The 26,827-nt window shown below is 41.8% G+C and overlaps 1 protein-coding gene across 10 annotated transcripts in view; it reads right to left on the reverse strand.

The window, feature by feature from the left end:
• Positions 1 to 26,827, reverse strand: part of DGKD (diacylglycerol kinase delta) — a 75,586-nt gene that overhangs the window by 35,202 nt on the left and 13,557 nt on the right. For 2 of the 10 annotated variants that reach the window (XM_035132663.3, XM_035132659.3), the window contains exons 1-3: positions 25,157 to 25,380; positions 20,216 to 20,326; positions 17,849 to 17,929 (exon numbers count right to left, since the gene is read on the reverse strand). In XM_035132663.3, the coding sequence (XP_034988554.3) occupies positions 17,849 to 17,929; positions 20,216 to 20,326; positions 25,157 to 25,327 (363 nt within the window). In that variant the 5' untranslated portion in view covers positions 25,328 to 25,380. Of the gene's footprint in view, positions 1 to 3,063; positions 3,132 to 3,991; positions 4,149 to 12,659; positions 12,777 to 15,084; positions 15,234 to 17,848; positions 17,930 to 20,215; positions 20,327 to 25,156; positions 25,452 to 26,827 lie in introns of those variants that run through there. The other 8 variants (XM_035132662.3, XM_035132661.3, XM_088669673.1 and 5 more) reach the window with 6 other exon arrangements.

Below are 26,827 nucleotides of genomic sequence, written 5' to 3' on the forward strand. Positions count from 1 at the left end.
TAAGCAGACTTCTGGTTTGTGGACTTTTTCCTTTATTTTTGCCACATGAACCAGGATCCACAAAATGCCAGTCAATGTTACCTGATCACAATGCAGCAAACCAAATCCACATCTCTGTTAATACAGATTTGGAAAGCCACACAAAACTTGGTTATAGGCAAACAAGTAAGACTATCATTTCATAGGTGCAGATCACCAACACTGAGAGATAAATGTTAAACCAAGGCCAAGAACTTAATCCATGGCAGCAACCTCTCCTCCCGCCATTTTTTTTCCAAGTCAGCACTCTTATTTATAACTTAACAAATTAAAAACTGTTTGTAATATCATGCAAAATATTTATTATTATGAACATGTTTCTTTTTTAAAAAAAATTGGGTTTGCATGGAATCCTCACATCTACGACAGGGCATTATGGGTTTAGCAACATCATCTTAGCCAAGTATGTTGAATGAAACCATGGCTACAAAAGGCAGACTAACACTTTTCACAAACTGAATTAAAGCAGCTACTGTTTCTTTTAGAGCTGTTAATGGGGTGGGTTACTAGTGCATATTGTGTGCCTGCTGCAGTAACATTACATTGAAAACTGAAGACATTGAAAACTGGATAGAATGAAGACAAGGGGAAATGGAAATATGCTAAACCACAGCCTGGGGAAGCACAACTCTGGCCACAAAGTACCAGAGTACATCCACATACCGTGTTTCCCCCTTTTTAAGACACCGTCTTATAACTTTTTTTCCTCAAAAAAACACAGGGTGGCTTACTTTCGGTGGGATGTCTTATTTTTTTTATTACTGGTACGGTTTTTACGGCTCAGGGCACTGGCTCAGGGTGCTGCTGGGCTCTCTTGAGTGCTCGGCGCTGCAGCAGCCACCGGTTCTGAGTGGCGGGGCTGCAGGAGTCCTTGGCCGGGCCAGGCGGAGGCCGCTGGCTCAGGCGCTCCGCCTGCCACTGCAGGGCGCTCCAAGCTCCTTGGCCGGGCCAGGCAAGGAAGAAGCAGTGAGCCCAGTGGTGGCGGCAAGCATGGAAGCGGCAGGGATGACTGTGGACGAGAAGGTGGAGCGCGGGAATGCAGCCAGCAAGGCGAGAGCGCGATCAGCTGTTAAGCGGAGCTCTTGGAGCGCCACTTCACAGCTGATCGCACTCCTGCAGTGCCGGCCGCATGGAGCGACTCTGTGAGTGGAGGTGCCTGTGGGGGTTGGTTTCCGCAGCGCGGAAGTATGCCTTATTTTCGGGGTATGTCTTATACTTCTCAAATGCTTAAAAACTCTGCCATGGCTTACTTTACGACTACGTATTAAAAAAGGGGAAACAGGGTAAGTACATCAAGCCTGCATAATCAGAAAACAGGATAATAGTATGCATACAGAACATATAGAATCATAGAACTGTAGAGTTTAAAGGGGCCATGGGGATCATCTAGTCCAGGGGTCCTCAAACATTTTAAATAGGAGGCTGTTCACTGTCCATCAGACACTGTTGGGGGCCGGACTATAGTTTGAAAAAACTATGAACGAAATACAGAGCTACCAAAACAATATAACAGCAATAATGACTAATAGTGACGATGCACATTAAATATGGGGGAGCCCGTTTTAAAAACTGGTTGTGGCTTCTAAGAGGAGGAGTATGTGCTTCAAATGTACTTTAAAGGCATTGCACATGAAGCTGAGCAACATTTAAGGATGAACAACATGCACAGGTGGCCCAGACCAAAGCCCTTTAAAGTCTCACATGTCCAAAAGTCCTAAAAGAGAATTTACATCCTCAGTATGAGGGTCCAGGGACCTAGCACTTGCAAGCAGAACAAACAAAAGGAAAAAAACCCCCACTGAGTTTGGACATTGTGAGAAAAACAGCTTAAAAATAATAATAATTCTGGGAAGCGAGGGAGGCGGGTAGGGTGGGTAGAAGTGTATACCAATGATGGGAAACGGGAGAATGAAAAGCAAAATGTGGCGCTCAAAACCAAATGACTTTCAAGGGAATAGATGAGTAAAAAAGCTGCCTTTGAGCAAGAAAGACGAAGGAAAGGAAACCGGGGAAAGAAAGGGAAGCGAGAGGAGCGGCTTTTCGGTTGAATCTGCCGGGAAGCAAAGCGGGGAGGGTGGGAAGTGCCAAGCGAAGAAAGGAGCATGGAGTGAGAGAAAACCTCGGGGTTCAGCCCACAACAGCCTCGCCGCTCCTCGGACTCCTCTGTACCTCATCAAGCTAGAGCAGCCTCTCCCCCGGCCGACATGGCCTTGCCTTCCCCGGCCCTCTGAACCTGCGTGTTCCCTGGCATCGCCCACCATGTACCTGTGCAGCTAAAATTTTGGGCCAACACCCATTAGACAGCGGCGGGTTCTGCACTTGCCGGGCTGGCCAGGTTCAGGACCCTGGCGGGCTGGATCTGGCCCGCGGACCATAGTTTGAAGACCCCTGATCTAGTCCAACCCCCTGCAATGCAGGAATCTTTTGCCCAATGTGGGGCTCAAACCCACAACCCTGAAATTAAGTGTCTCATGTTGTACTGACTGATCTAAATGATGGCTACAGGCCAAATCAGGCCAATGCATATCATCACAGAATTCAGCACAAAAAACAAATTTTAGGAAATATTTTCCTGCTTTACAGATATGGAACTCTATGGTTGAGATTACTCTCAACGTCAGCCTGTGAATCTATGATAGAAAGCTCAAATATAAACACTATTCCCTAAGCTCAAACATAAACACTTATCACTATTCCCACCCCCATTTTCAACAGATATCACAGACACAGGAAACATAGAGACACAAACATTCTGCAAAATAAACACAACCCAAAACTAGCTGAAACCATCGAAAAAGGCATCAAAATAATCAATCCTATTATAATATAAATTATATAAATCCTATTATAATATAAATTATCATAATTTCCAAGTACAAATAAAATTCCAACTCTGTCCTGGTGAATGCAGTAAAATTGGTGGGAGGACACACTGTCACCACTCCCACTCACGAGCCACTGCTGCAGCAATGCGTGAACAACACACATGCACACACAACACACTGGTGAAGAGAGCTTACTCACTGTTTTCTTTGCCACTGTCTAGTTGCCAAGCTGCCGCAGTTCTCTTCATTACTTAGATGTCCAGAAATAGCTCACTCTCCAATCACCGCTCACCCTGGCACCACCAATCACAGATAAGGCAGACAAGCCCACAACTCCAACCACAGACAAGGCAGCTTGCATAAAACTGCTACTGAACTGCCCAGCTATTGCCAACACCACTGCCACTAAGCTCAACATGATATGTATGTAGGCTCTTCATGTGCCCATATATGAATTAAATAATAATAATATTCGTATTTCACTTTTTCAACCACAATATTGGTCTCAAAGTGGCTCACAATAATGCCAATTGCATTTGTTGCAATTATCTGATCCTTGCTGTGCCTTTGCAAGGGTCGGAACTCAAATGAGATCAGATTTAGGATAGACCACTAAGCATGATATGAGAGCTGCATTTAAGGAAGGGTCCGCAGTATACCACAACCCATCCTACAGTAAACCAGTGGGCTACCTTGCCCCTGCCTTAGGCAAAGTCCTGTCTCTCTAGATGGTGCCCACAATGAACTAATCTTCATAAATGTATGCACCAACAATTTGATTTTCTCACTTCTCCTGACTAGCTGTTATCTCTCAGTACTAAGACATAGTATCATGCTCTTGGCAAAACTATTCTCATGTTAAAATAAATAGGTTACTGTATATAAGCTGAATAACAACTAGCGAAAATAAGAAATAACTAATTTTACTTAAGAGCAGACTAGGTATTCTTCACCAATGAGCAACTGCAAGCATGAAAATTCATGAAAGCAGCTGTTTTTATTCCAAAATATTAAGTAAATCCCCATGCTTCACTCTCTCTGGTATTTGCTACCTTTTCCTTCACTCATTTTCGCTATGCTGTTTATATTAATTTCCTCACTTGGTTTATATCAAAAGGAATCCTTACCCATTGTTGTCTCCAGGTCTTTCCCAACATTTTTCAGCTGCCCTGAAAACTCTCAAAATGAAGCAGAGACTTTGGCCAAGCATGCAGTGAAATGTCCTTTTATCAGAATAGATGTCACATTGACCACAACAGACAGAAAAATAACTTAATGATACAGTGGCTGGGTTTTAGATTAGCTTGAAATACACAGACACATACCAAGAGATAGAGGTGGTCTCAGTGCATCTGCTAAATATAGCTATCCTGATGCAGCATTCTTTTGCAAGAAGCCAACACTGGAGTGTGATAGGGACTGATAACTATAGCTGTTTCCTCTTTACTCACATCCTGCTTGAAAACAGCCCTATGAACAATTTGTCAGCCTTGAGCTCCCCAAGAGACTGTCAAGTATTTATAAACAGCAAGAAGCGTAAAGGAAGCTGCTTATTTTTGTAAAAAAAAATAAAAATCAGTACATAGATCCCATTAATACTTATAGGGCTGGGGAGTTTGTTACTACAAGGTCAAAAACATATATATATGACAAAGCACTTTAATATCACTTGGGAAAATTTGCTCCTTCACTTACTATCGTGTAAACGTTATGCTTTCAATTTGAATGCACCCCACTACATTTAACCTTGATGTCTGTTCATAGCTGGTCTAGATTGACAGAATCCCATAAAACTGTGTAATATTGTCTTTCCGTATTAGCTACTGTTCCTAGCAATGCAAAGCAATTGCAAGCACTGTTGTCACAGACAGAACTCTTATTCACAGGTGACATAAAAATCACATAGCTACTGGCGGATTTAAAAAGATGATACAAATACATTTAAACTGAATTTCTGTTTTCACAAGGCATGCCAACAGTGGATGAGACATGCAAAAGTTCTTTAAATAGCATGTGTGAAATCAGTATTCAGTTCAAATTTGCACTCATTTGGGGCTTTATGTTTCAAGAAATATCAATCAATTGTAGTACCTGGATTCTTTCCCCCACTCCTGTTCACTTTATAGGCCACCCCAATGTTATAGTTTTTTGGGAAAGAAATGCAGAGATTTCCCCTCTTTGCTACCATGGTACAAACCCCGATCCAGTACCTGTAGCTTGAGAACTGTACAAACATAATGGGGAAGAAAAAAGGGAAGCCTGGCTGTGTCTGTGGAAAAGCCAGATACATCTGTTTTCCTGTTTTCTAAATGCAGCTGCTCCCCTGGTTCTACGCAAGTAAATGGTGTGCTAACAACTGACCATACAAATTCACAAGCAGATTCTGGATTAGTAGTGGGTTTTACTAGAAAAGATGAAATAAAAGCAGAATTAAAATACAGGAGAATGGAAATGGCAGAGCATTTCTCGGTGGAACTGGATAGCCTGGATTGTCTCATTCACCTTCAGTGCACATGCCCTTCTTCATCTCCCACCTAAGGTGGAGGCCCTGCTGATGTCAAGGGTCTTTTCAGTACCTGGCCCATATTGTGGGACACCTTGCCCCATGAAGCATGGGTGTCCCCCACCCCCCGCTCTGCATGTCCTCCTCTGGCTAAGATTTTTATTCTGGCAAGCTAGCTTGCTAAGGTCATTTGCAATCTCTGCTGTTGTCACTTTCAAATTTTGTGCATTTTATTGTTGCATTTTATTTTATTTTATGGCATTGCGATTTTAATTTGTTGTAAGCTGCTGTGAGTGCTGCATAGGTACTAGAACAAAGGAACAGATGCATGCAATATATAGTAAGCCCACAGTGTGTGTACATTTAAATTGTGCGCATTCAGCTTTATGCATGTGTGTGTGTGGGGGGGGAATAAAAATAAAAAGGGGGGAGAGATTCTGGGGGAAATGACTTGTGCAATCCTACCTGCCATTTAACCCAATGTGTTTTGATTATACATGATTTTGGCTTTAGGCGCAATCTCCAGACTGTAACGCCCACGCAAGATGTGATCTTACTGTAAAAATAAAATAAAATAAAAGTAGAGGAAATGTAATATTGGGAAGGATCCAGACCAGGGCATGTGGTCATTCTACTTGTGGGCAAGAGGTTCCAAGCTGCCTCCTCTAAGAAGCAGCACCCCCCACACACACCTCCTAAAAGTTCTTCACAAAATTTGGGAGGCCCTCCAGAGTGGCATCTCATAAAGGATGTTATTGGTAGGAAGCTGTGCCTGCACTGAGAGCAGAAGTGTTTCTGCTTGTAATGAGAACTCTCCTTATGTTACTCATCATTATTTATGTGATAAGTGCTAGCTAACAGGTGCCCACAACAGCTTTTACACACATCTACTTCAGCACTGCTGACCACACACTGCTGCGAAGTAGTTTCATTTTTTCTTTAAGGCACTGCTTGAAATGCTGCATAAACTTGCAAAACTGGTTTGACTGAAAATATGGCGGGACAAAGGGGAAATGAATGTTTGAACAGTAAGTAATGAGGGCTGCACAATGCTACCTTCAGGTCTCTACAAAGTTATCATCTGCACACTGGCAGAAAAACAAAGGCAGTTTCCTTAAGACATTCTAGGAACAAGTGAAGTAACTTTATGGTTGCTTCCCTTGCTAATATTTATATGTCAGTCATGTCCACAGATAAAGTTTATATTCCATCTTGCTGTCTCTGTCTCTTTATCTTTTCTGAGGTTACCGTGGAACAGCTGACACGAGACTGCTTTCTCGGGGGGAAAAGTAATCTCCCAGCTCAGGGTCAAATTCCTTTCTCCATCTAGAAGTTTATTCTGAACAAGTCAGAATTTCAACAAATCCAACAACAGATTCGTATTTGCAAAAGTGCAAGGAAAAGTGAGAAGTTAGCAAAGCAAAAGAAGAAAAGATAAAAGCAACTGTACTGTTCCCTATCTATGGAAACTAAAAATTCATTTTTAAGTCCCCAAACTGTATTTTGCAACTCAGTCTGAGTAACACTCAGTTTTTTAATGGACTTAGATGTGACATATTCATCACCACACTTCATAAGCATCCCTCCTGCATTCTGCTTTTAATCTCAGCCCTGACCATGAGGTGGCACCCAGACCTGTGATCATAATCTGAGGTCTTTCTTCATACGCAACACAAGAATGGGCCTTTTCTGCAGTGGCTCCCTGCTTGTGGAATGCTCTCCCCAAGGAGGCTCACCTGGCGCCTTTGTTACATATCTTTAGGCGCTAGGTAAAAACATTCCTCTTCTCCCAAGCACTTGGCTAATAAAATTATCAATGGCCTTTTAAACTGTGGGGGTATTGTTTGTTACTATGGGTTTTTTGTGCATTATTTTTTAAGCTGCCCTGTGATATTTTGGTGAAGGGCGGTATAGAAATTTAATACATAATAATAACCTATTGCTTGCAGCATTCGTGGCCAGCATTACAGATCACTGACATTTGTTTTGTACTTCCTAGGACAATGATTCTAAACCCCTGGGCCAGTGTTTTTCAACCTTTTTTGGGCAAAGGCACACTTGTTTCATGAAAAAAATCACGAGGCACACCACCATTAGAAAATGTTTAAAAAAGTAACTCTGTGCCTATATTGACTATATATAAATCTAATTTTTCAATATTTCCCACGGCACACCAGGCAACATCTCGCGGCACACTAGTGTGCCGCGGAACAGTGGTTGAAAAACACTGCCCTAGGCCACAGGATCTTAACAGATGAAGTCTTCTGGTACTGGTTATAGAAGGTTGCCTGCTGTGTAAATCAGACATAACCAAGTGCTAGCAACTGTTGCTGAGCTGTTGAAAACACTTTCACTGTCAGCACAGAGAAGCCAAAGCTCAAACATCACTACCGAAAACTTGGTTCAGAACAAGAGGTGTTATGGTATCTTAGATGTATCTTTAACTGGTTTACCGGGCATCCTTCTTATGGGTAGTAGGTTTATTTGAATGGAAAATGTGGCAGACATGGATAACTCCTAAAATAATAACTCAGGACTTCATATTTGGGTTCGTGGTCCAATGGAGTATAAATGAATAGGTGAGAATGCAAAACAGACAATAGATAGCTGAAATGTGGAACATGAAAATGGTATGTAACTTCAACCAAACCTTTGCAACAAAAACCACTGGGGCACTAGATTTACCTCATTTGGACATACGGTAACTGTAAATAATCGTTTAGAGTGATGGTGGCAATCTCTCTTCATTTACTTCATCCTGCATGGCCACAATAAGCATTTGCTTCCACAATAAGCATTTGCTTCCATTTTCAACGGCTCAATTTTATGTCCAAACTGGGAACTGCAGTTAGTACTTACTACTGTTTATCTGAACAAGCCAGGATCGTAAACCAGTTTGAGGCTGGTTTGTTCAGACAAACCTTAATTAAACTAACAAAAATATGTTCCTGTTTGGAAATATTAATAAAATGGGGTTAGCAGAAACCAGGAAGCAAATGCTTCTCATCTCCTTTCCCTGTTTTGCTCAATCTTGTATTTTATGTAAAAAAATTTTGGGGAAAAGAAAAATCCATTGCCATCATTGTAGCATTTCTGTCTCAAAATTCTAGTTGTTGCCTAATGAAAGAACATCAAATTTTCATCACATTCACCTGTTCATATAAGCAAACAATTGGGACCAAATGTTTTGAAAAACTGAAGTACATTAAAGCAGATTATGTTGAACATGGGTTATCAACCAGCCAGCCATGAACAAAGGCAAAGATTGGGTGTTAAATTATCTACCAGTAAAACAACTTTCCAAGAGAACAAAATCTTTCTACAAACAATCTCAATCTCCTTTTCCTTTTCCTTCCCATTTCTTTACTCAGTGATGAATAACCATAATCCATCTCTTCTTCAGCTTGACTGTTCCTGAAATGTGTCAGAATGGATGATTCTGAGTTGCAAGTTGGATATGCATTCATAGTAAACTGTACAGAAACACCAGGCACCCCCAAACTGCGGCCCTCCAGATGTTTTTGCCTACAACTCCCATGATCCCTAGCTAACAGGACCAGTGGTCAGGGATGATGGGAATTGTAGTCCAAAACATCTGGAGGGCCGAAGTTTGGGGATGCCTGAGAAACACCCTTTCAACAGTAAATAATTCCATAAAGTACTATCGTCAGAGATCTAAAATAATCCACAGAGCAATTCTTTGGTAAATACTGATTAAATATTTCAACCTTAACTCATGAAACTAGAATATGTTTACCAAAGGTCTGCCTCTTAAGCTACACCTTCAACAGAAACACTGAGCTATTGAGACTTACTATGCAAATGATAAAGCGATATCTAGAAATACTCAAATTTACCAGGATCTAAGCCATCTGCACTGAAAACAGTATAAGATGAAGTCATCTGTTTCTAGCCCTATTATTTATAGACGACAAAAATCTTGTGCATATCTTACTACTGAAGTTGTTAATTCTAACACCAAGGATTACTAACTTGGAAATCAAGTCCACACCCCAAGGCAATTTTCTGTGGTTCCCAGTGGCCCTACTCTTTTTGAATTAAAGACATTTTTCAGGTGGTAAGCGACTTTGCTGTTACATCCATCTTTCAAATTTGAATGTAGCAAGTTTGTAATATGTAAATATTTTTATTTTTAGGGGATGCGGGTGGCGCTGTGGTCTAAACCACTGAGCCTCTTGGGCTTGCTGATCAGAAGGTCAGCAGTTCAAATCTCCGCGACGGAGTGAGCTCCCGTTGCTCGGTCCCAGCTCCTGCCAACCTAGCAGTTCAAAAGCATGCCAAAAAGTACAAGTAGATAAATAGGTACCGCTCCAGCGGGAAGGTAAATGGCGTTTCCTTGCGCTGCTCTGGTTTGGGTGTTCTGTTATGCCAGAAGCGGCTTAGTCATGCTGGCCACATGACCCAGAAAAACTGTCTGTGGACAAACACCGGCTCCCTCGGCCTGTAAACTGAGATGAGTGCCACAACCCCAGAGTCGTCTATGACTGGACTTAACTGTCAGGAGTCCTTTACCTTTTTATGTGTACACCATGCTATGCCTGACCACAGAGGCTCCAATGGCATCAAATTTATTATGAAACTTGGTCATTTTTGATGACCCTCCTTCCCACACTACAGAGGGCAGAATGTGCTCCCATCCAATAATCTATACCTGTCCAGTCCTGTTCTATATAACATTACCATATTGTCAAAACTACCTTACATCTTCTCTCTTTCTTCAGGAGAGACTATAATACATATTTTCTGGGGATTAAACACTTGAATATTATTTTCACAGGAGAACTATTTTATGGACTTAAAAAGGAACAGGAAAATGTAAAAATGCCTCTGGCCTCTGAGCAGCAAGGGACCACTTACAATCTCTACACTCCCAGAATTAGGTTGATTCACCGGCTAGCTCCACCCCCTTCCCTATCCCCCTTCCCCAGCTCCCCAATAATATTTCTGGAGTAGAAAATCAGAACTGCTTAAAGCAAGTAAAAGATTTTTGCTTGCTTAACTAATTTAAGGTATGCAATGTCCATTTAATATTCCATAGAAGTATGAATGTTTCATGGTGGCAGAGCCAATACTTGAGTCAAATAATACTTCCATATCCATAACACAGCCTGGCAAACAAAACTATTCAGGAGTAAATTCCATGAACTTTGTGTCAAACAAGCTGACCAAAACCAGCCCCAAAAACAGTTTTGCTGAAGCCTGTCAACAGTGTGATTCCCTACTCACCATTCTCCTTCACAACAGCCAAGGTAGTGTAGTGGTTAAAATTCACTGGGTGGCCTTGCATAAGCTACTAACCTGCCTCACATAGTAACCCGTAAAGTACCCTAAGCTACATTATAAGGGAGACTAGAATGTTACTATGAGTTCCTTGGAAGAATGGGATACAAAAGTAACAATAAAAGAAAAATATGTAATACTGTATGTATAACCAAGCATAAACAAGGAGTGTACTAATTCGTACAGAAATGTGCTCTGTTTGCAAGCTTGAAAACAAATTATCCAGATTTGCCAGAAACAATGGAACAAATCAGAACTTAATGCTCAGTGCTGCTATTTAACATAAAGAAAGAAACCTTCAGTATTTGATTTCTCTTCAAACAAAGCAGAACATATCAATTTCATCAGAGAAGTACTAAAGACCAAGGTCTAATTCAAATGTCAATATACTATATTGCCTACATCATCCTTACCTAGTTAAATTACATTCAAGATAAGATAAACTGTGAAAACAAAAATGCCCAAGTCCAAGAATAAAGCAATATATAACTTATTCAAGAGAGGGAGAAAGTAACAAATTAGATTGCTACAGCCCCTTACGCAGAACTAAAACTATGGCTACTTAACAACAAATGTGCAAAATAAAAGTAAACCCTCACCAAGTAAGTGTTTGAACATAGCCAGGATTTTGAAATTGACAAACGCAATGCCTACCCCAATGTAGGAATAAATTAACACAAAAGTAGTCAAACAGTCAGACACCAAGGAACTAGCCTAAGTGTCACCTCATTGCTTATTTTTAGCATTTGTGAATCATTTTGAAAAATATTTTCAAAGTGACATGCAAAAAGATAAACCAGTAACATTATATGATTAAAATACTAAAAACCAAGCATTATATAACTAGGAAGGAAGGAAGGAAGGAAGGAAGGAAGGAAGGAAGGACCAATTTAAATAGCAAACAGCAATCCAGTCAAGAGTAGATATTAAAATGCACTAAAACCTCTAGATCATTAGGGGTCAGTTAAAAGCCACATTGAATCTAGTGTCTAGATCAGGCATCCCCAAACTGCGGCCCTCCAGATGTTTTGGCCTACAACTCCCATAATTCCTAGCTAACAGGACCAGTAGTCTGGGAAGATGGGAATTGTAGTCCAAAACATCTGGAGGGGCTGAAATTTGGGGGTGCCTGTTCTAGATTAAAAGAAAAGAAGGTACCTGTCAGGGGGAGCCCACAGGGTCCGCAGGAGGAGATGGGGGGTGGATCAGGCTACAGGGATCCCCGGCCCCTCCTCTCCAGCAGCACCTTGTCAAGCTGGGATATCAGCAATGCCTCCAGTGGGGAGGAGAGGGAGTTGGTCAGCACGGGGAGGAGAGGGCTCGAGGATGCTGTGTTGGACCCCTTGCACCACCTTTGCCCAGAAGGCACAGAGAGGGAGATGCCACTTCTGTTGCCCCAATTGCGCAGGGGATTGAAGCGCAAAGAGGGGAGGCGGAGACTGGGGGTATCCAAGTTCTTATGCTGGGGTAGAAACTGGAAGGGGGCACTCCCGGATTCTGCGAGTGACTAAGGTGGTCATGAACCTGTTAGCTCTTCACTGTATACAGTATGCACAATAAACCTGTAAATAATCAGGTTGGAGTCCTGCGTCGCTACTCGTAAGCAACCACCCCATGATCCTGACAGTACCTCACAGATCTGTTCAGGAAAGGGTAGGGAATCTTTGGTCCTCCAGGTACTGCTGCACAGCAACTCCCATAATCCCTTGCCACTGCAGTTCAGCAATATCGGGGTGGGTGGGGTGTCAAAGCCTACCCCACTCTTGATTTATAGTAGCCACCAGATCTAATGATATATACCACTGATCCCTACTTCTTAGCAGGTATATTTTAAGAATTTATTTTCTCCATATATTACGAGTGGTTATAGGTACCAGTACAGTATATGGTAGCTTTTGGTTCAGCCTGTTTCCAAAATTTGTTTCTCTCAGATTTCTCCCTATACTGCCCAGGGACTGTACATTTTCAAGATTATTAAGTGGGTAACTTACCATGTCAAGGACTATTGATTGGCCCCTTAGCAGATTTTGCAGAGGATGAGGTAGGAAACTCAAGCTCGGAGGAAGTCCTTCAATGGTGTGTGTGTGTGTGTGTGTGTGTGTGTGTGTGTGTGTGTGTGTGTGTGTGTTTCCCCTTCCTTCTTTTCCTACAGAATATGGAAGTCAGCTAAATGCTGTTGAAATTGACTGGCTCTGTAGGTAGGAGTGGTAATTCTGCAGGAAGTAAAAATGCACGCCCCTCCCTGTTGGCAAACATACAGGTTATGGAATGTGCATTATTCTTTGGTGGTGTACAGGATGTGGGCAGACTGAAGGATTTCAATTGAATGGCAACACCTAGAATAAAGAATTTAGTATTCTGGCAGACATGCCACTTACCTATATTAAAATAGGGCAAATTTCATACTATGGAAGTGGGGGGTTCCCATGTGTTTGGTAATAATGGAGTACTATCACTTGTTACGACTCTTATCATCTCCCCCACTTGCTGAATGTTGGGATTGCTTTCATTGCTGCAGTGAGATTTGGGCATACTGAGGCAAGCAAATTATGGTCCAGATTTATACTTGAGTGCCACTGGTGACAGGTAAAGGGGTGAACCACCTTATAGAGAGTGAATGGCTAAGCAAGACCTTTCTTCCTCCATGTATCTTTTGAGGACTAGATGTGCCCCCACAGCACTTTACAGCTGGAGTAAAGTCCAGTAATGATGTTGTCTGGGAGGAAGACCTTTCATTGCCTACAGACAGCCACCCAATCTTAAACAACTCCTCACCCACAATAATACAACCACCAGACTTAACATGGACACTGGTACCAGAGCCTGCAATAAACCCAGATGCCAACTTTGCTGCCACATACACCCGGACAACATCATTACTGGCCCCAACAACATCCAACATACCATCTCAGGACTATTTAATTGCTCATCTTCTAACATTGTGTATGCCATCAAATGCCAACAGTGCCCTTCAGCTCTCTATATTGGACAAACAGGCCAAACCCTACGCCAAAGGATAAATGGACATAAATCTGACATCAGGAACCAGAAGACAGAAAAACCAGTAGGAGAACACTTCAATCTCCCAGGACATTCTATACAAGATCTCAAAGTAGCTGTCTTACTACAAAAGAATTTCAGAAATAGACTGGAAAGAGAAGTTGCTGAATTACAACTTATCACCAAGCTCAAAACCATGGAGGGACCTGGTTTGAACAGAGATATCGGATTCTTATCTCATTATACATGATAAGCGATCTTCAGCCATCTCAACCCTTGCTTTTTCATGCAAAACCATTTGCAGTCGTTTTCGGTCATCAACAGCTATCAGTCAGTCAATCACCCACTTCCACCACCCATCTGAGTCATCCCCCCTCCCCTCCCCCTCCCCACCCCCTCCCCACCCCTTCTCTACATAAGTGCCTGGGGACTCCTATTTCACTGTATCTGAAGAAGTGTGCATGCACACGAAAGCTCATACCAAAATAAAAACTTAGTTGGTCTTTAAGGTGCTACTGAAACAGTAACAAATATATCTGCATGGCTTCAGGTTTATTTTTTTTAAAAGGTAACGTATTTAACATTTTTGAACAAATAAGCAATCACTGATCTTGAAATCTTTTCTGCCACTAATGCATTATTAACACAATGCTACAGGATCAGGTACTTCCAGAAAACTCACACTGCAGTCCTATACATACTTTCCAAGGAGTAAGGCCCATTGTTTACTTGGGCCTTAAGGTCAAAGTAGGATTGCACTCTCAGAGAGTGAAGTACAGAGTACTCACCCACTAGCCTCTTGGGGGAGGGAAATGGGGGGGGGGGACAGACAGCTTCAGTTTCAAGTAAGAAAGCAATATTTACTTGCAAAGCAGATATACCCACTTCTATCACCACTAAGACTGTGGCAGACATTTTGTTTACTAGATTAAAGATAATGGGAAGCCTGCAAGAAGAAACCAAGGGAGAGCAATTCCAGAGCAGGACCAACTCTAATGAGAAAATTCTAATGAGAGAAAACAACAGCCACATGTTTTTACTTACACTTCTTTCCACAAATGAGGAAGCTCTCTCATCCCCAAGTGTCTGCTATTTTATACACTTTCATACACCTCTAAATCTTTAAAAACAACTCTTCTACTTTATCTCATCTGCATGAGAGAAGAAACAAACAACACTGCATAACCACAGTGTTACATTATGAGAGACCCCAAAACCCCAAATTCACAACCTTTCTGTGCTGGAAAATATGACAACATTTCTAATTTTACCTCGGGCAGCAAGGTCTGTTCCTATGTACTTTCAGCCCATAAAAACATTTACTTATGCAACTGTACAGAAGAGTGAAATGTGTCTCTATTAATAACTTCACTACAAATAAACAGAAGAGAGTCAGAAAGAGCCTGATAAACTTACTCTAAAGTATCTGAATTTCTGAAGGTTTCTAATAATAAAGAGCAGATGCAGTCTTCAGCAGCGTCTGGTGCAGTACTTTCAGTCCACTTCTCCCGTCTTGTTTGTTACCATCTCAGTATTTTTCTAATCCACATGTCTGACCTCATCTATATCTCTTCTTCACAATGAGCAAGTTCCTCAGAATTTGATGCAGGTATTAATAGGATTATTCCTGCATTCAGCCAAATTTGAGGAATTCTCTGCAACTCCCCACAAGCTGATTAGCTGTCTGCTTAAGGAGGAGCAGGGACAGATTTGCTCCTACTGGCAGTGAACTCAGGAGACAGGCGCTGACTGTGAAAACATGCTGTTTCCGGTCTGCGGTAAAGCTAAGAGGTACTTCCTAACACAAGAGGGTGTATGGAAGTCTCCAGGAGTCTGAACTCCACCTCTTCACCAACTCAGTATTTAGAGAATAGGTCTAAGGTAAGAATTATGATTATTGACACATCTGCTGCATGTCATGCATATGCAGACTTCAAATACACAGGAGTCCCAAGCAAACTATCCTTCCCACTCACTTACTACATGTCTCAGTTTTTATCTGGGAACTTTCTCCTACATAATCTCCAACATCAGAGAATGTAAATGTGAAATTGATGTTGTCTTAAAATAGTTTATAACGGAGAATAAACTGCATTCCAGACAGTAATTTTTGCTGATTCCTCAAATAGGAAAGAAGAAGAAGAAGAAGAAGAAGAAGAAGAAGAAGAAGAAGAAGAAGAAGAAGAAGAAGAAGAAGAAGAAGAAGAAGAAGAGGAGGAGGAGGAGGAGGAGGAGGAGGAGGAGGAGGAGGAGGAAGATGTCAAAGAGAAAAACAACTACCAGACTTTTAGAAGACATCTGAAGGCAGCCCTGTTTAGGAAAGCTTTTAATGTTTAATAGATTATTGTATTTTAATATTGTGTTGGAAGTCGCCCAGATGGGAGGGCTATAAATATTATTATTATTATTATTATTATTATTATTATTATTATTATTATTACCTGCCTTTCACTCCCCTTAAGGAGTCTCAAACCGGCTAACAATCTCCTTTCCCTTCCTCCCCCACAACAAACACTCTGTGAAGTGAGTGAGGCTGAGAGACTTCAGAGAAGTGTGACTAGCCCAAGGTCACCCAGCAGCTGCATATGGAGGAGCGGGGAAGCGAACCCAGTTCACCAGATTACGAGTCCACTCTTAACCACTACACCACGCTGGCTCACTCTCTCCCTCCATGCAGTTATACCCCATCCTCTGGACCCACCCTGTAGTCAACCTGCTCTCTGTTAGATTTCAAAACCCAAAATGGCCACCCTATCTATATAATCAAGCTACAACAACTGCAATTGGTTCTATAGACTTGAACCAGATATGCTCTGGACATGTCTTCCAGGTATGCATCAGCTTTGGTGTCACAGTTAACCAACAAAATATACTAACAATACAAATGCACAATGCCTTGGTCTACCACAGGATTATAGAAAAACAGGCCTTTAACTTGAATAAACCATCCCTTAAGTATTCTTACAATATACTTTGGTCTGTGAACCTCCAAAATTCTACATACTATAAAAATAGTTCCATCCAGCATCCTTCAAAATACATAAATACTGCACAGATCCCAAAGGCATGCAGAACATTCAAATGCAGCGGAGATAAAAACAGAATAAACTAAACCAATTTCCTGCCAGCATAAATGGAAACCAACAATATGGCCATATTGAACTGGCTGGAAAAATTCAAGTACCTTCTCTTTTTCTAGCTTATGCTGCTGACATTTGGCTATCTGTGGACACCAAGAAACTCCCAGAGGTTATGGCCAAATGGGATTGTTATGTCAATTTATTTCTGTCTCTTGCACAACCCAAGAAGATCCATCTAATATTTGCTGCAACAGGAAATGATGCTGTCCTCTTACAGAAGTGAACATCAGTAATTGCAGTACATTTTGGCCAAGCTTTTAACTCTGTTTATTTCACATAAAATCATTTGATATGTCACAATCAACATGCAAAAAGTATTACATAAAATTCTTTGGAATTCATGTCTATCTATTTGGAATTCATGACTAGCACTAAAGCATGGTTTATCATTGTGAAAACGAGCTTAGCCCTCCTCACTCCTCTGGCATGGCCACAAGGAGGTTGAAAACTTTCACTTTCCAGTTATAGTGTGTCCAAATCCTAAATGGTGGTAATTTTTACTACAGTTAGGTAAAATAAGCCATTTTCATAAATGATGGTTTGAGGTTAAGCTTGCTTTCACTAGCCATTGACCTGGACTCATTTTTGCAATGCTAAAATGTGGTTTAGCCTTGCACCTGAACCAGAACATTCAGTGGCACACACAGAATTCCAGCTCCCATATACAAAGTGGGGGGGGCACTATTTTTTTCTTTGCAACTCTCTGCCCTAACCAATTTCCCTAGCATCAAGTCTAAGTGTTTATTGATTAAAACTGGGAAAATTAACTAGGAAAAGATGTTGCACAGGGCAAGTTTTCCCCTTTCTCCTGAAATGCCACCCCCTGCTCCCATTTTGCACATAGGAGGCAAACATCAATATTGATACCACTTGCTCCCACTATCTTCTATTCACTCCAATAATATTTGCCCATTACAGCTTCGTATATTATTTGAATAGTGCCTAAAATTCACTTTTACTCTATCAACAATGGAATTATTGTGAATAGAACTAATATACTTTTATAATTTCATTCCACAAAGTGATGAGAGTAATCCTACCGTGAAGCTGTTGTTGACATTTTTAGTGCTGGATTCTGCCACACTGGCATCTGTCAGATCCACCTCATCAAAAATGATTGACTGGAAAAATGAAAAAAAAAATGTAAAACTTCAATTAGGTTGTTTCTTTATTTCATAACTGTTACAAATCAAATATATATAATGAAGGGTTAAAAGAACTGCCTCTGGTGGTTGGTGCTGGCGCAGAATAAGACGGATGCTGCAAGACAAACAATCAGAGCTTCCTCAAAATCCTGCATACTGTGTATGGATGAGGGCAAGGCGAAGAATTTGCACAGCATCTCCCATAGAGGCAACCTATAACACTCCATTTCCCTGTCAAGCCACAGCCGTATGGGGAATTCCTGACATGACTAGCCATCCCTCTAAACTGAAGGGCCTCCTGCACTTCCCAAATTGCACAGTGAAGGTGCACCTTTTTACCCTGACCTCTTACCTCATTATATATATATATATATAGTTTTAAATTGATTTTAATATTGCATTTTTAAGTAGCTGCAACCCACCCAGGGACCCTGTGATGCATGGTGGGCAAGAAATTGAAGAAATAACAATTCATTATTCCACAGAAACTCCAGAAATAAGCCAGATGCTTTTAAGTACAAAGAAGCCTGTTGATTAAAATTAAATTAAAATTAATTGGCTATGTACTTTTTGGAGATTTTGATCTGGGAGCATTATAGGAGATTAAAGGTAAAGGGACCCCTGACCATTAGGTCCAGTCACAGACGACTCTGGGGTTGCAGCGCTCATCTCGTTTAACTGGCCGAGGGAGCCGGCGTACAGCTTCCGGGTCATGTGGCCAGCATGACTAAGCCGCTTCTGGCGAACCAGAGCAGTGCACGGAAACGCCGTTTACCTTCCCACCGGAGCAGTACCTATTTATCTACTTGCACTTTGATGTGCTTTCGAACTGCTAGGTGGGCAGGAGCAGGGACCGAACAACGGGAGCTGAACCCGTCACAGGGATTCGAACCACCAACCTTTTGATCAGCAAGCCCTAGGCTCTGTTGTTTAGACCACAGTGATGTCTATTTCAAGCATGGGAGCCTCCACCCCATGGGTCAAATTAGGCCTGGCAAGCATCCTGATTTGGCCTGTGAGGTTGTATTCTCAAAGGCACACCCACCTCTTCCACATTAGACATATATGATGTTAGGTGTGAGACAGATAAAGACACAGCTGAAGTAGACCAATGGGGAGCCTAAAAATGTGCTCCTGACACTTTGTTGGCAAGCAGGGTTTGCATTCCACACCTTTTAAATTTGGTGCCAAACACAAGCAGCCCTTGGTTCCAAACACGCAGGCAACCCCTACTGCAAGCAGAGCTTCTTTGTAAGCATGGCTTAAACCCAACCTGCATGTGCAAGTGAACCTTTTTCCTTGCATCCTGGCTTGAACTCAAGTCTCACTGCAAAGAAGAAGCAGGTGACCTGACATAACAGTAACATCAGGTGCTTGACAGGTGAGTCAATATGACCTACCAAGGGAGGGGGCAGGGGAAATCTCCTTCTGGCTGAATCCTAATCCTCACCCTAATCCTCTGCTATTGAGGATCTCTGCTGAGAAGATAAAGGCAAGGGGCAGAAAATAAAACAAGAGAGATAGCAGCAAAATGATCCTTGGGCTTGGTAATGGACACACTTGGTATACATAGTTTTGGCTTAGGCTCTTTTGAGTACTAACTTTCTCAGCGAAATCCATGTATATCAAGTGCTTCCACTATCCAGTCACAAGAGACACCTATCCTTTCTGATCCTATGGGTACTAGGATCAGTGTCAACCAATGTTATGTAGAAAAAACTTTGGGAAGATCCAGCCTCCTTTTACTCTTAGCAATATAGGCCTCTTGAATATATGTAGAAATTCTACTACATATAGAAATGTGATGCCAGTTTATTATTATGTATCATTGTAATAATTTTGGCATCAATGTTCTGCTCAGTGGTAAAGCATCTGTTTTGCATTCAGAAGGCCCCAGGCTCAATCCCCAACATCTCCAAGTAGGTCTGAGAGAGACTTCATCTGCTGCCTGTCAGTGTAGACAACACAAAGCTAGATAGTTCAATGACTTGACTCTGTATAAGGCAGCTTCCTGTGTTTCCTGTGTTTCTAGCCCTCATGGACACAAAGAAAAACAATCTATCAGTACTTAAGGGATAACCAGTCCCTATTTTATAATAGTTAATAGTTTTACCAAAGTAAAGCAACTATTATGAACTTCTGAGTAGCAGGCTTGTGAGTGTAAACACTCTTAGTAGCTAGTAACCCTTGTGCTGTAGTCATATAAACTGGATGATTCCTATTCTTTATTACCCTCCCATAATTTCATGGACTGCCACATACCTTTGCTGTTTTGGCATAGTATAGAGTTCGTCCTCGCAATTTGAAGTATCGTCTCTTCCAGCGCTGAAATGAGCTGGTCTGTTTCATCAGCATGCCCTCTTTTATAATAGTCTAGAAGTCAAGAAGAGATCACAGTCATGGAATCAAAGAACTATAGAATTAGAAGGGACCCCGAGGGTCATCATCTTGTCTAACTCCCTGAAAAGTAGGAATCTCAAGTAAAGTATCCAGGACATATGGCCATCCACCCTCTGCCTAAAAACCTCCAATGAAAGAGAGTCTACCATCTTACAAGGAAGTCCATTCCACTGTTGAACAGCTCTTACCGTCAGAAGGTTCTTCCTGATGTTTAGTTGGAACCCCCTTTCTTGTAACTTGAATCCACTGGTTTGGGTCCTAGCCTCTGGAGCAGAAGAAAACAAGCTTGCTCCATCTGCCATTTGAAGATGGATATCTATCTCCTCTCAGTCTCCTCTTTTCCAGGCTACCCAGCTCCCTCAACTGTTCCTCATAGGGCTTAGTTTCCAGACCTTTGATCACCTTGGTCACCCTCCTCTGCACACAAGAAGCATTTCTTTATGAACAGCTAATTTTTCTGATTTTACCACTCCCCAACCACAAAAAGAAAAGTACTGGCTTTGATATCAATATTCTTTATTGTTTGACTGCCCTCTGCTGGAAATATCCAACACATTCATAAAACTGAGCTGCTGATCTTATCTCTATCCAAGTGCAATAAACAACAGTCAAACACACAGTGCAGAGATTCCTTTCCTGTGTAAGAGAGATATTATCTTGGTGTGAGAAGGATACAATTCTTCAGGCTAGTCAAGGTGATCTTATCAAGCTTTGAAGAAGTTACAGCAAACATTTTTAGAAAAACCTCGGCATCTGAGCCCAGAGCTCTGTCCTGTCCAATTATGGCTCTGATCTCACCTGTTTGACTAAAGTGAGCACACAGCAGCCTGTCTCCTGTAAAGCTATCAGCATCTGACTACCACAGGAAATGGTCTGCATATTTAAGGGAGTGTGGAGGGCAGTAATAAAAAGACGAGAATAATCCTTCCAGCTTTTATATTTGGTTTTCTTTTCTTCAGATACTCTTGGCTCTGACTCACTACTTACTGGCTGGCTGGCTGGCTGCCATTTCCCAAGGCTAAAGTGCCAAGTCTGTCTACACACAGTTCTGGACATTTTCTCACTGCTCCACATCTAGCCCCACACACTATCATTCACGTAATATGCATATCCAGGCTACAAGGCTATGTTTAGATGTCATTCATTTAATTGCTCTTTATGATACACATTTGTTAACCCAATTGAAGAACGTAATAAATACCAAAAGATACATTAAAATGCTACCAACACAGAATCTTAATAATAACTGAAGGACTACAAAACGAAAGCAAAGGTTAGAGCTTTAATTCACTACGAATACATAGCTCCTGCCAGTAGCAAGTGACATAATATGGGTTTTTAATGCTCCATTTAATACTCCCCTTTTCCAAGGAAAGCGCCATCTACAAGTACTTCAAGTAGTCCAGTGTAGGAACACATCATTAGGAGAAACTGCTGCAGGGATATCATAAAGCTGTCTGTTAGGTCATTCTGTAACCAAAGGCTACAAAAGCAACATATATAGAGCACAACAGTGTTCTTAAATGTGTTCACTGGAAGCCAGTATGACAATCAAGATACAATAATAACCTTGTTATACAGTCCCTACTAACTTAACATCCCACTTGAGTGATTTGAAAATTCTTCAAGAGATATTAAAAGTTGAAGTAGCTAAGTCTGCTGAAAAGTCAGATTGCCCCCCCAAAAAAAAAACCTTTGTTAGTTACTTGTTAGAAATCAAAAGTCAATTTTTTTCCAACTTGCAAAAGCTTTCCCTCCTAGCTGGCCAGAAGCAATTTCTGTTCACCATAGATTATTAGGCAAATGTCTATTTGCAACCATAGGATGTCATAACTTAAAGTGCCTGTCCTCCCTAAAAGTTGCAGATTTATTTAAGCTTTTTATATTTTCCTTTGCCAAACTGCTGTTCATCAGCAAAATGCTATATGCAAAAAAAAAAAAAAAAGTCATCATGGCTTAGCACAGAACTTCTCTCTTCAAAATCAGAATGACCTGAACTATGAAGTGAAATTGCGAGAGAAAACTATTACTGTTTTCCTGTGACTTTCAGTGAGATTCAACAGATATACAGTGAGGAAATAGGAAAGGTTTGGTACAACACACTCACCACACACTTTATAGAGAAAAATACAAAACAATTTGCAGACAAGTAAATTCTGAAATAATACAAGAAGATAGAACCAATAATCTCTGGAGGATGGAATCAATCAATTTTGGCACCTTGACAGTGGAATGCTCTCCTCTCACATATTTGACTAAAGTAAAGGTAAATGTACCCCACACCAACCCTAATAGGTTTTCAGTGTCAGTTAACAGCTCATTTATCCATCCAGCCTGTGGTTAAACTGGATGTGGAGCTGGGCAGCTTGCCCTCCTTGATTTACTGAGCTACTGTATTTCATTATAATGCTATACTTTTATAAAGCAATATCCAACTAAGTCATACTCAGAGCAGTTCTGCTGAAATCAATGGATTTAAGTTCACTGATTTCAGTGACTCTACTTTGAATGTAACTAATGTTAGATATCAATTCTTGTATATTATGTATTTACTTAATTATATTAACGGTATAACCTGCTCTGGGATTATTTTAACGAAGAGTGGACAATATATTTTGTATCCTATATAATAAAGTGCAAGTGTCTCTGTGTCCAGTCCCTGTGTCCGCGCTACTGCGCATGTGCCCCACGGACACAGGGACTGGACGAAGAAACTGCATGCACGCGCGCTCTCCCCCCGCCTCCTCCAACCGCCGCTCCCGGCTGGACACCGCCTCACTGCAGGGCACGTCGGGGAAGCGAGGGTGGAGGCCGGTGGAGGTGAATGGGGAGAGGAAGGGCGCCTTTGAGGAGCCTGGTCTGGCTCCCGCAGCCGCCCTGGAGCCCGATGCCACCATCTTTGTCCTCCTCCGCCTCCTCCTCACAACCCTCCCTGGCCCGTGACAGGAGCGGCGGGGTGGCGGCGGCAGGCCGCGAAGGAGCGGCGGGGTGGCGGCGGCAGGCCGCGAAGCAGCGGCGGCGAGGTAGGCGTTTGTGTCCCGTGGAGAAACGGGGCTTCCCGCCTTGCCAACGCAGGGCTCGCGGCCGGCCCCGGTGCCGCCTCCAGCCAAGCCAGGCCAGGCCAGGGCGGGGAAGGAGCCTCTCCTCCCCAGCATAGGTCCCTAGGTTCGGAGAAGCGCTGCACAAGCACTTCTCCAAACCCCAGGATGTCTCCTTCCTGTCGGCGGCTGGGGGAGAGGAACGAAGGAGGAGAAAGCAGCCCAGGCAAGCGCTTCTCCGAACCCCGGGATGTTCTAGCGCCCGTTTATTGAACCGGCTGAATTACACTAATAAATAAATAAAATCACTGGAGTGCTCAAAATGTTTTTGCATAATAATTGGGGTAAATAAATAAAGTTTATCAAAGCATGGTTTCCATACAGAAAGGTTCTGCCTCCATCTCCCACAGCCCCAGGAATTGATACTCGCAGAAATCCGAGAAAAGAAAAAGAAGAAGAAGAAGAAGAAGAAGAAGAAGAGGAGGAGGAGTAGTAGTTTGGATTTGATATCCCGCTTTATCACTACCCTAAGGAGTCTCAAAGCGGCTAAGAATCTCCTTTTTCCTTCCTCCCCCACAACAAGCACTCTGTGAGTTGAGTGAGGCTGAAAGACTTCAAAGAAGTGTGACTAGCCCAAGAAGTGTGACTAGCCCAGTTCACCAGATTATGAATCCACTGCTCTTAATCATTACACCACACTGGCTTAGCAAACTCATCTTCCTACCTCCAATGAAAACTGTCAGCCCACATAATCCACATAGTGGCATGCCACAAACAAAGATCAGGTGCTCTACAAAAAAAACCCAAAGCTGCATATGGCCCAAGCAAGGGAGCCAATTGATGCACTACAGGGAAGAAGCAGAAGAACTGCTGAGCTTAACCATAGTTTCACAAGAGCTCTACAATTTCAAAGATGATAAATAAAATTAGGGAAATTCCTAAGTGCCTTCAAACTGCTACTCCTAGAAAAATAATGAGCTGAAAGTAAATGAAAGAACTGAAAAAGTGGCAGGGATGGACTCTACCTCAAAGAGTGAAAGTGATAAGCTACTGGAAGTGGAACTGCCATTTTGTGAGTTCCATGAGGTATCAGGTAAGTTACAGAGATACTACTATGGCAGGTTTGAACACATCTCCTAGTTCATACTCTACACCCATGAAATAATGGATATCTTCCAGAAAAGAAAAGAAAAACGTATTGGGCAGAAATCTTGAGAATTTTTATTGGTGAGATCCTGTGAATATGCGGCTTCAGGAAATTATGCAAAGACTCCCAACCTTGGTCTGCAGAATAAGAAGATAAATGCCACTGATGCTCTTAAAGAAACAAATGAAAATTATTATCTAATAGTCCAAAGACTTAAAAACAGGCTAAATATAGGCAAGGTTTGTGTGGTTAACATGAATAATAGCTTGAAGAACTACTGGGAGTACAACTGAATGGTTCATGATTTGATGAACTGAAATAGAAACAAATATCAGCCCCCAAAAGGGTGACAACAGATCCTAAATTAGACAGTTTAGCTTGTTTTCTGGAACTTTCCTGCCAATGAATCCTGATCAAAGAAATATTTCAGGCTCAACCAGCAGACTGCTGGTTTGATTTTGTATTTAATCAACCTGTAGTTTAAGCACAAGTTTGTAAGACTGATGCTCTGTACTCAATTCCAATTCTATTCTTTTTATTCATATATTTGTGAACTGATACCCAAACCTGTTTCCAGTCTATTCAGGGACTGAATTCACACCTTCAGAACAAACTCACCTGTGCAAATGATGAGCACTCCTCCATCTCTTTTAAAGAATGCTCTTTCAAAGAAAACACCACCACCCAAAAAGGCTGCCAACATTCTTGTCCGCCAAAGTAAAAGTAAACCAATGAATTTTCCTGCATTAGACTATCTACAGGAACCTCATAGATACACGACTTAGACATGAAAGGCTAGCAAAAAAACCCCCAAAACCTGACATAGTTGTTGGGCTGCCTCTCACACAACACAGATGCTGCTGGGGGAGAGAAAAAGGCTGTAGTTTACAGCTGCCCATCTCTGCAAGAGAGCTGCTGTTCTATTTATAGGCAGACAGCTTAGTAAAGACTTTGGTGGGTTTGGGCGGAAAGGGCTTGAGATAAGATCAAGATGACTTTATAGCATGTTTTCTTTTTCAGGCATTGCTGCTTTCCTTTGGCATGATGTTCACTTCCCAGCTAGCATATTGCTCAGTCCTTTTGATACTGGCGAATGCTTCTGAGCAATGAGATCTGATGAAATGGTAACGGCTGAAAGCAACGTGACATTTTCCTTATCCTCCCTTTACAATCCTTACAAGAACTTAGAATCTAGCTTCAACATCTGGTCACGTATCATTACGTGAACAGTGATCCACAGCAAATGGGCTAAAGGGAGAAATCTTACTCTGCCTTCTCACTCAAAAATAAACAGACTTATTATAGGAATTTATTCTTAGATCCCATAGCAATCAGCCAGTCATATGAGGCAATGCTATTTTAATTATCTGCATCATTACTGGGAATAAATGCATGTACCAGTCAACTAAAAGTTAAAACAATTCCCAGGAATTAATTTGGAATTCAATAACCTCACTTGCTTCCTAAAGGATGCAATGACTCATTAAAAGAGGAATGAGTAGTTGCAAAGAGTTGTTCAAACTGCTTTCTTTCCCCTTGCTGGCAGCTGAGTGACCTACGTGAAACAAAAGACAGAAGGCAGATTTGTGCCTTCTACCATAGATGCTCAGGATCTATGGTTGCTTCCTTTATTTTATTATCCATGAGGTCCTGCTTTCTGCCATCTGCACAGGAGTCATCAGGATAAACTTAATCAAGTCAGATGGCTCTGATTCAGCTGGTGGTTTTTGTAGACCCATGTACATATTACTGGCTATGCATATCTTATCAACAATATCCAGTTGAGTTCCAGGACTCTGCTCGTCCACCTAATGTAGAGGCAACAATGTAGTGATAAGAGGGAGAGTTGTACAAAAGGGGGTGGGAGATTCTGTGTTCCAACTGACAGCTGAAATCTATTCATTTTCCAGCCAAACACTAACCCTGAAGTCAACAACAAAAAGACTACTAATATTTCAACCATCATGTTTTAAGAAGCACCTGTCCATTCAAACATGTGTGATAGATGTGTAAAATGAAACTGGGAATACACCAAAGTTGTGAATAAGTGTGTTAAAAAGTGAACATACTTCAATAAGTACTGCCTCTGGCATGCATGGTGAGCAGCAAGCCTTCCACCTAGATGTAGAAGTGGATGGAATCATTCAGGCAGTTGTGTGGCAATCCCTGTCATTTCCAAAGGTGCGAGGAAGGCTGGGGATTGTCCTGTACCTCCAAGGTGAAAGCTCCTGAAGATCCTTAGCTACACAGGGCCAAACCAGCAATTACAGTACTTCCCACTTCCGTATT

The sequence above is a fragment of the Zootoca vivipara genome, chromosome 5 (assembly GCF_965207765.1).
Source record: "Zootoca vivipara chromosome 5, rZooViv2.hap1.1, whole genome shotgun sequence".
NCBI classification, from domain to species: Eukaryota; Metazoa; Chordata; class Lepidosauria; order Squamata; family Lacertidae; genus Zootoca; species Zootoca vivipara.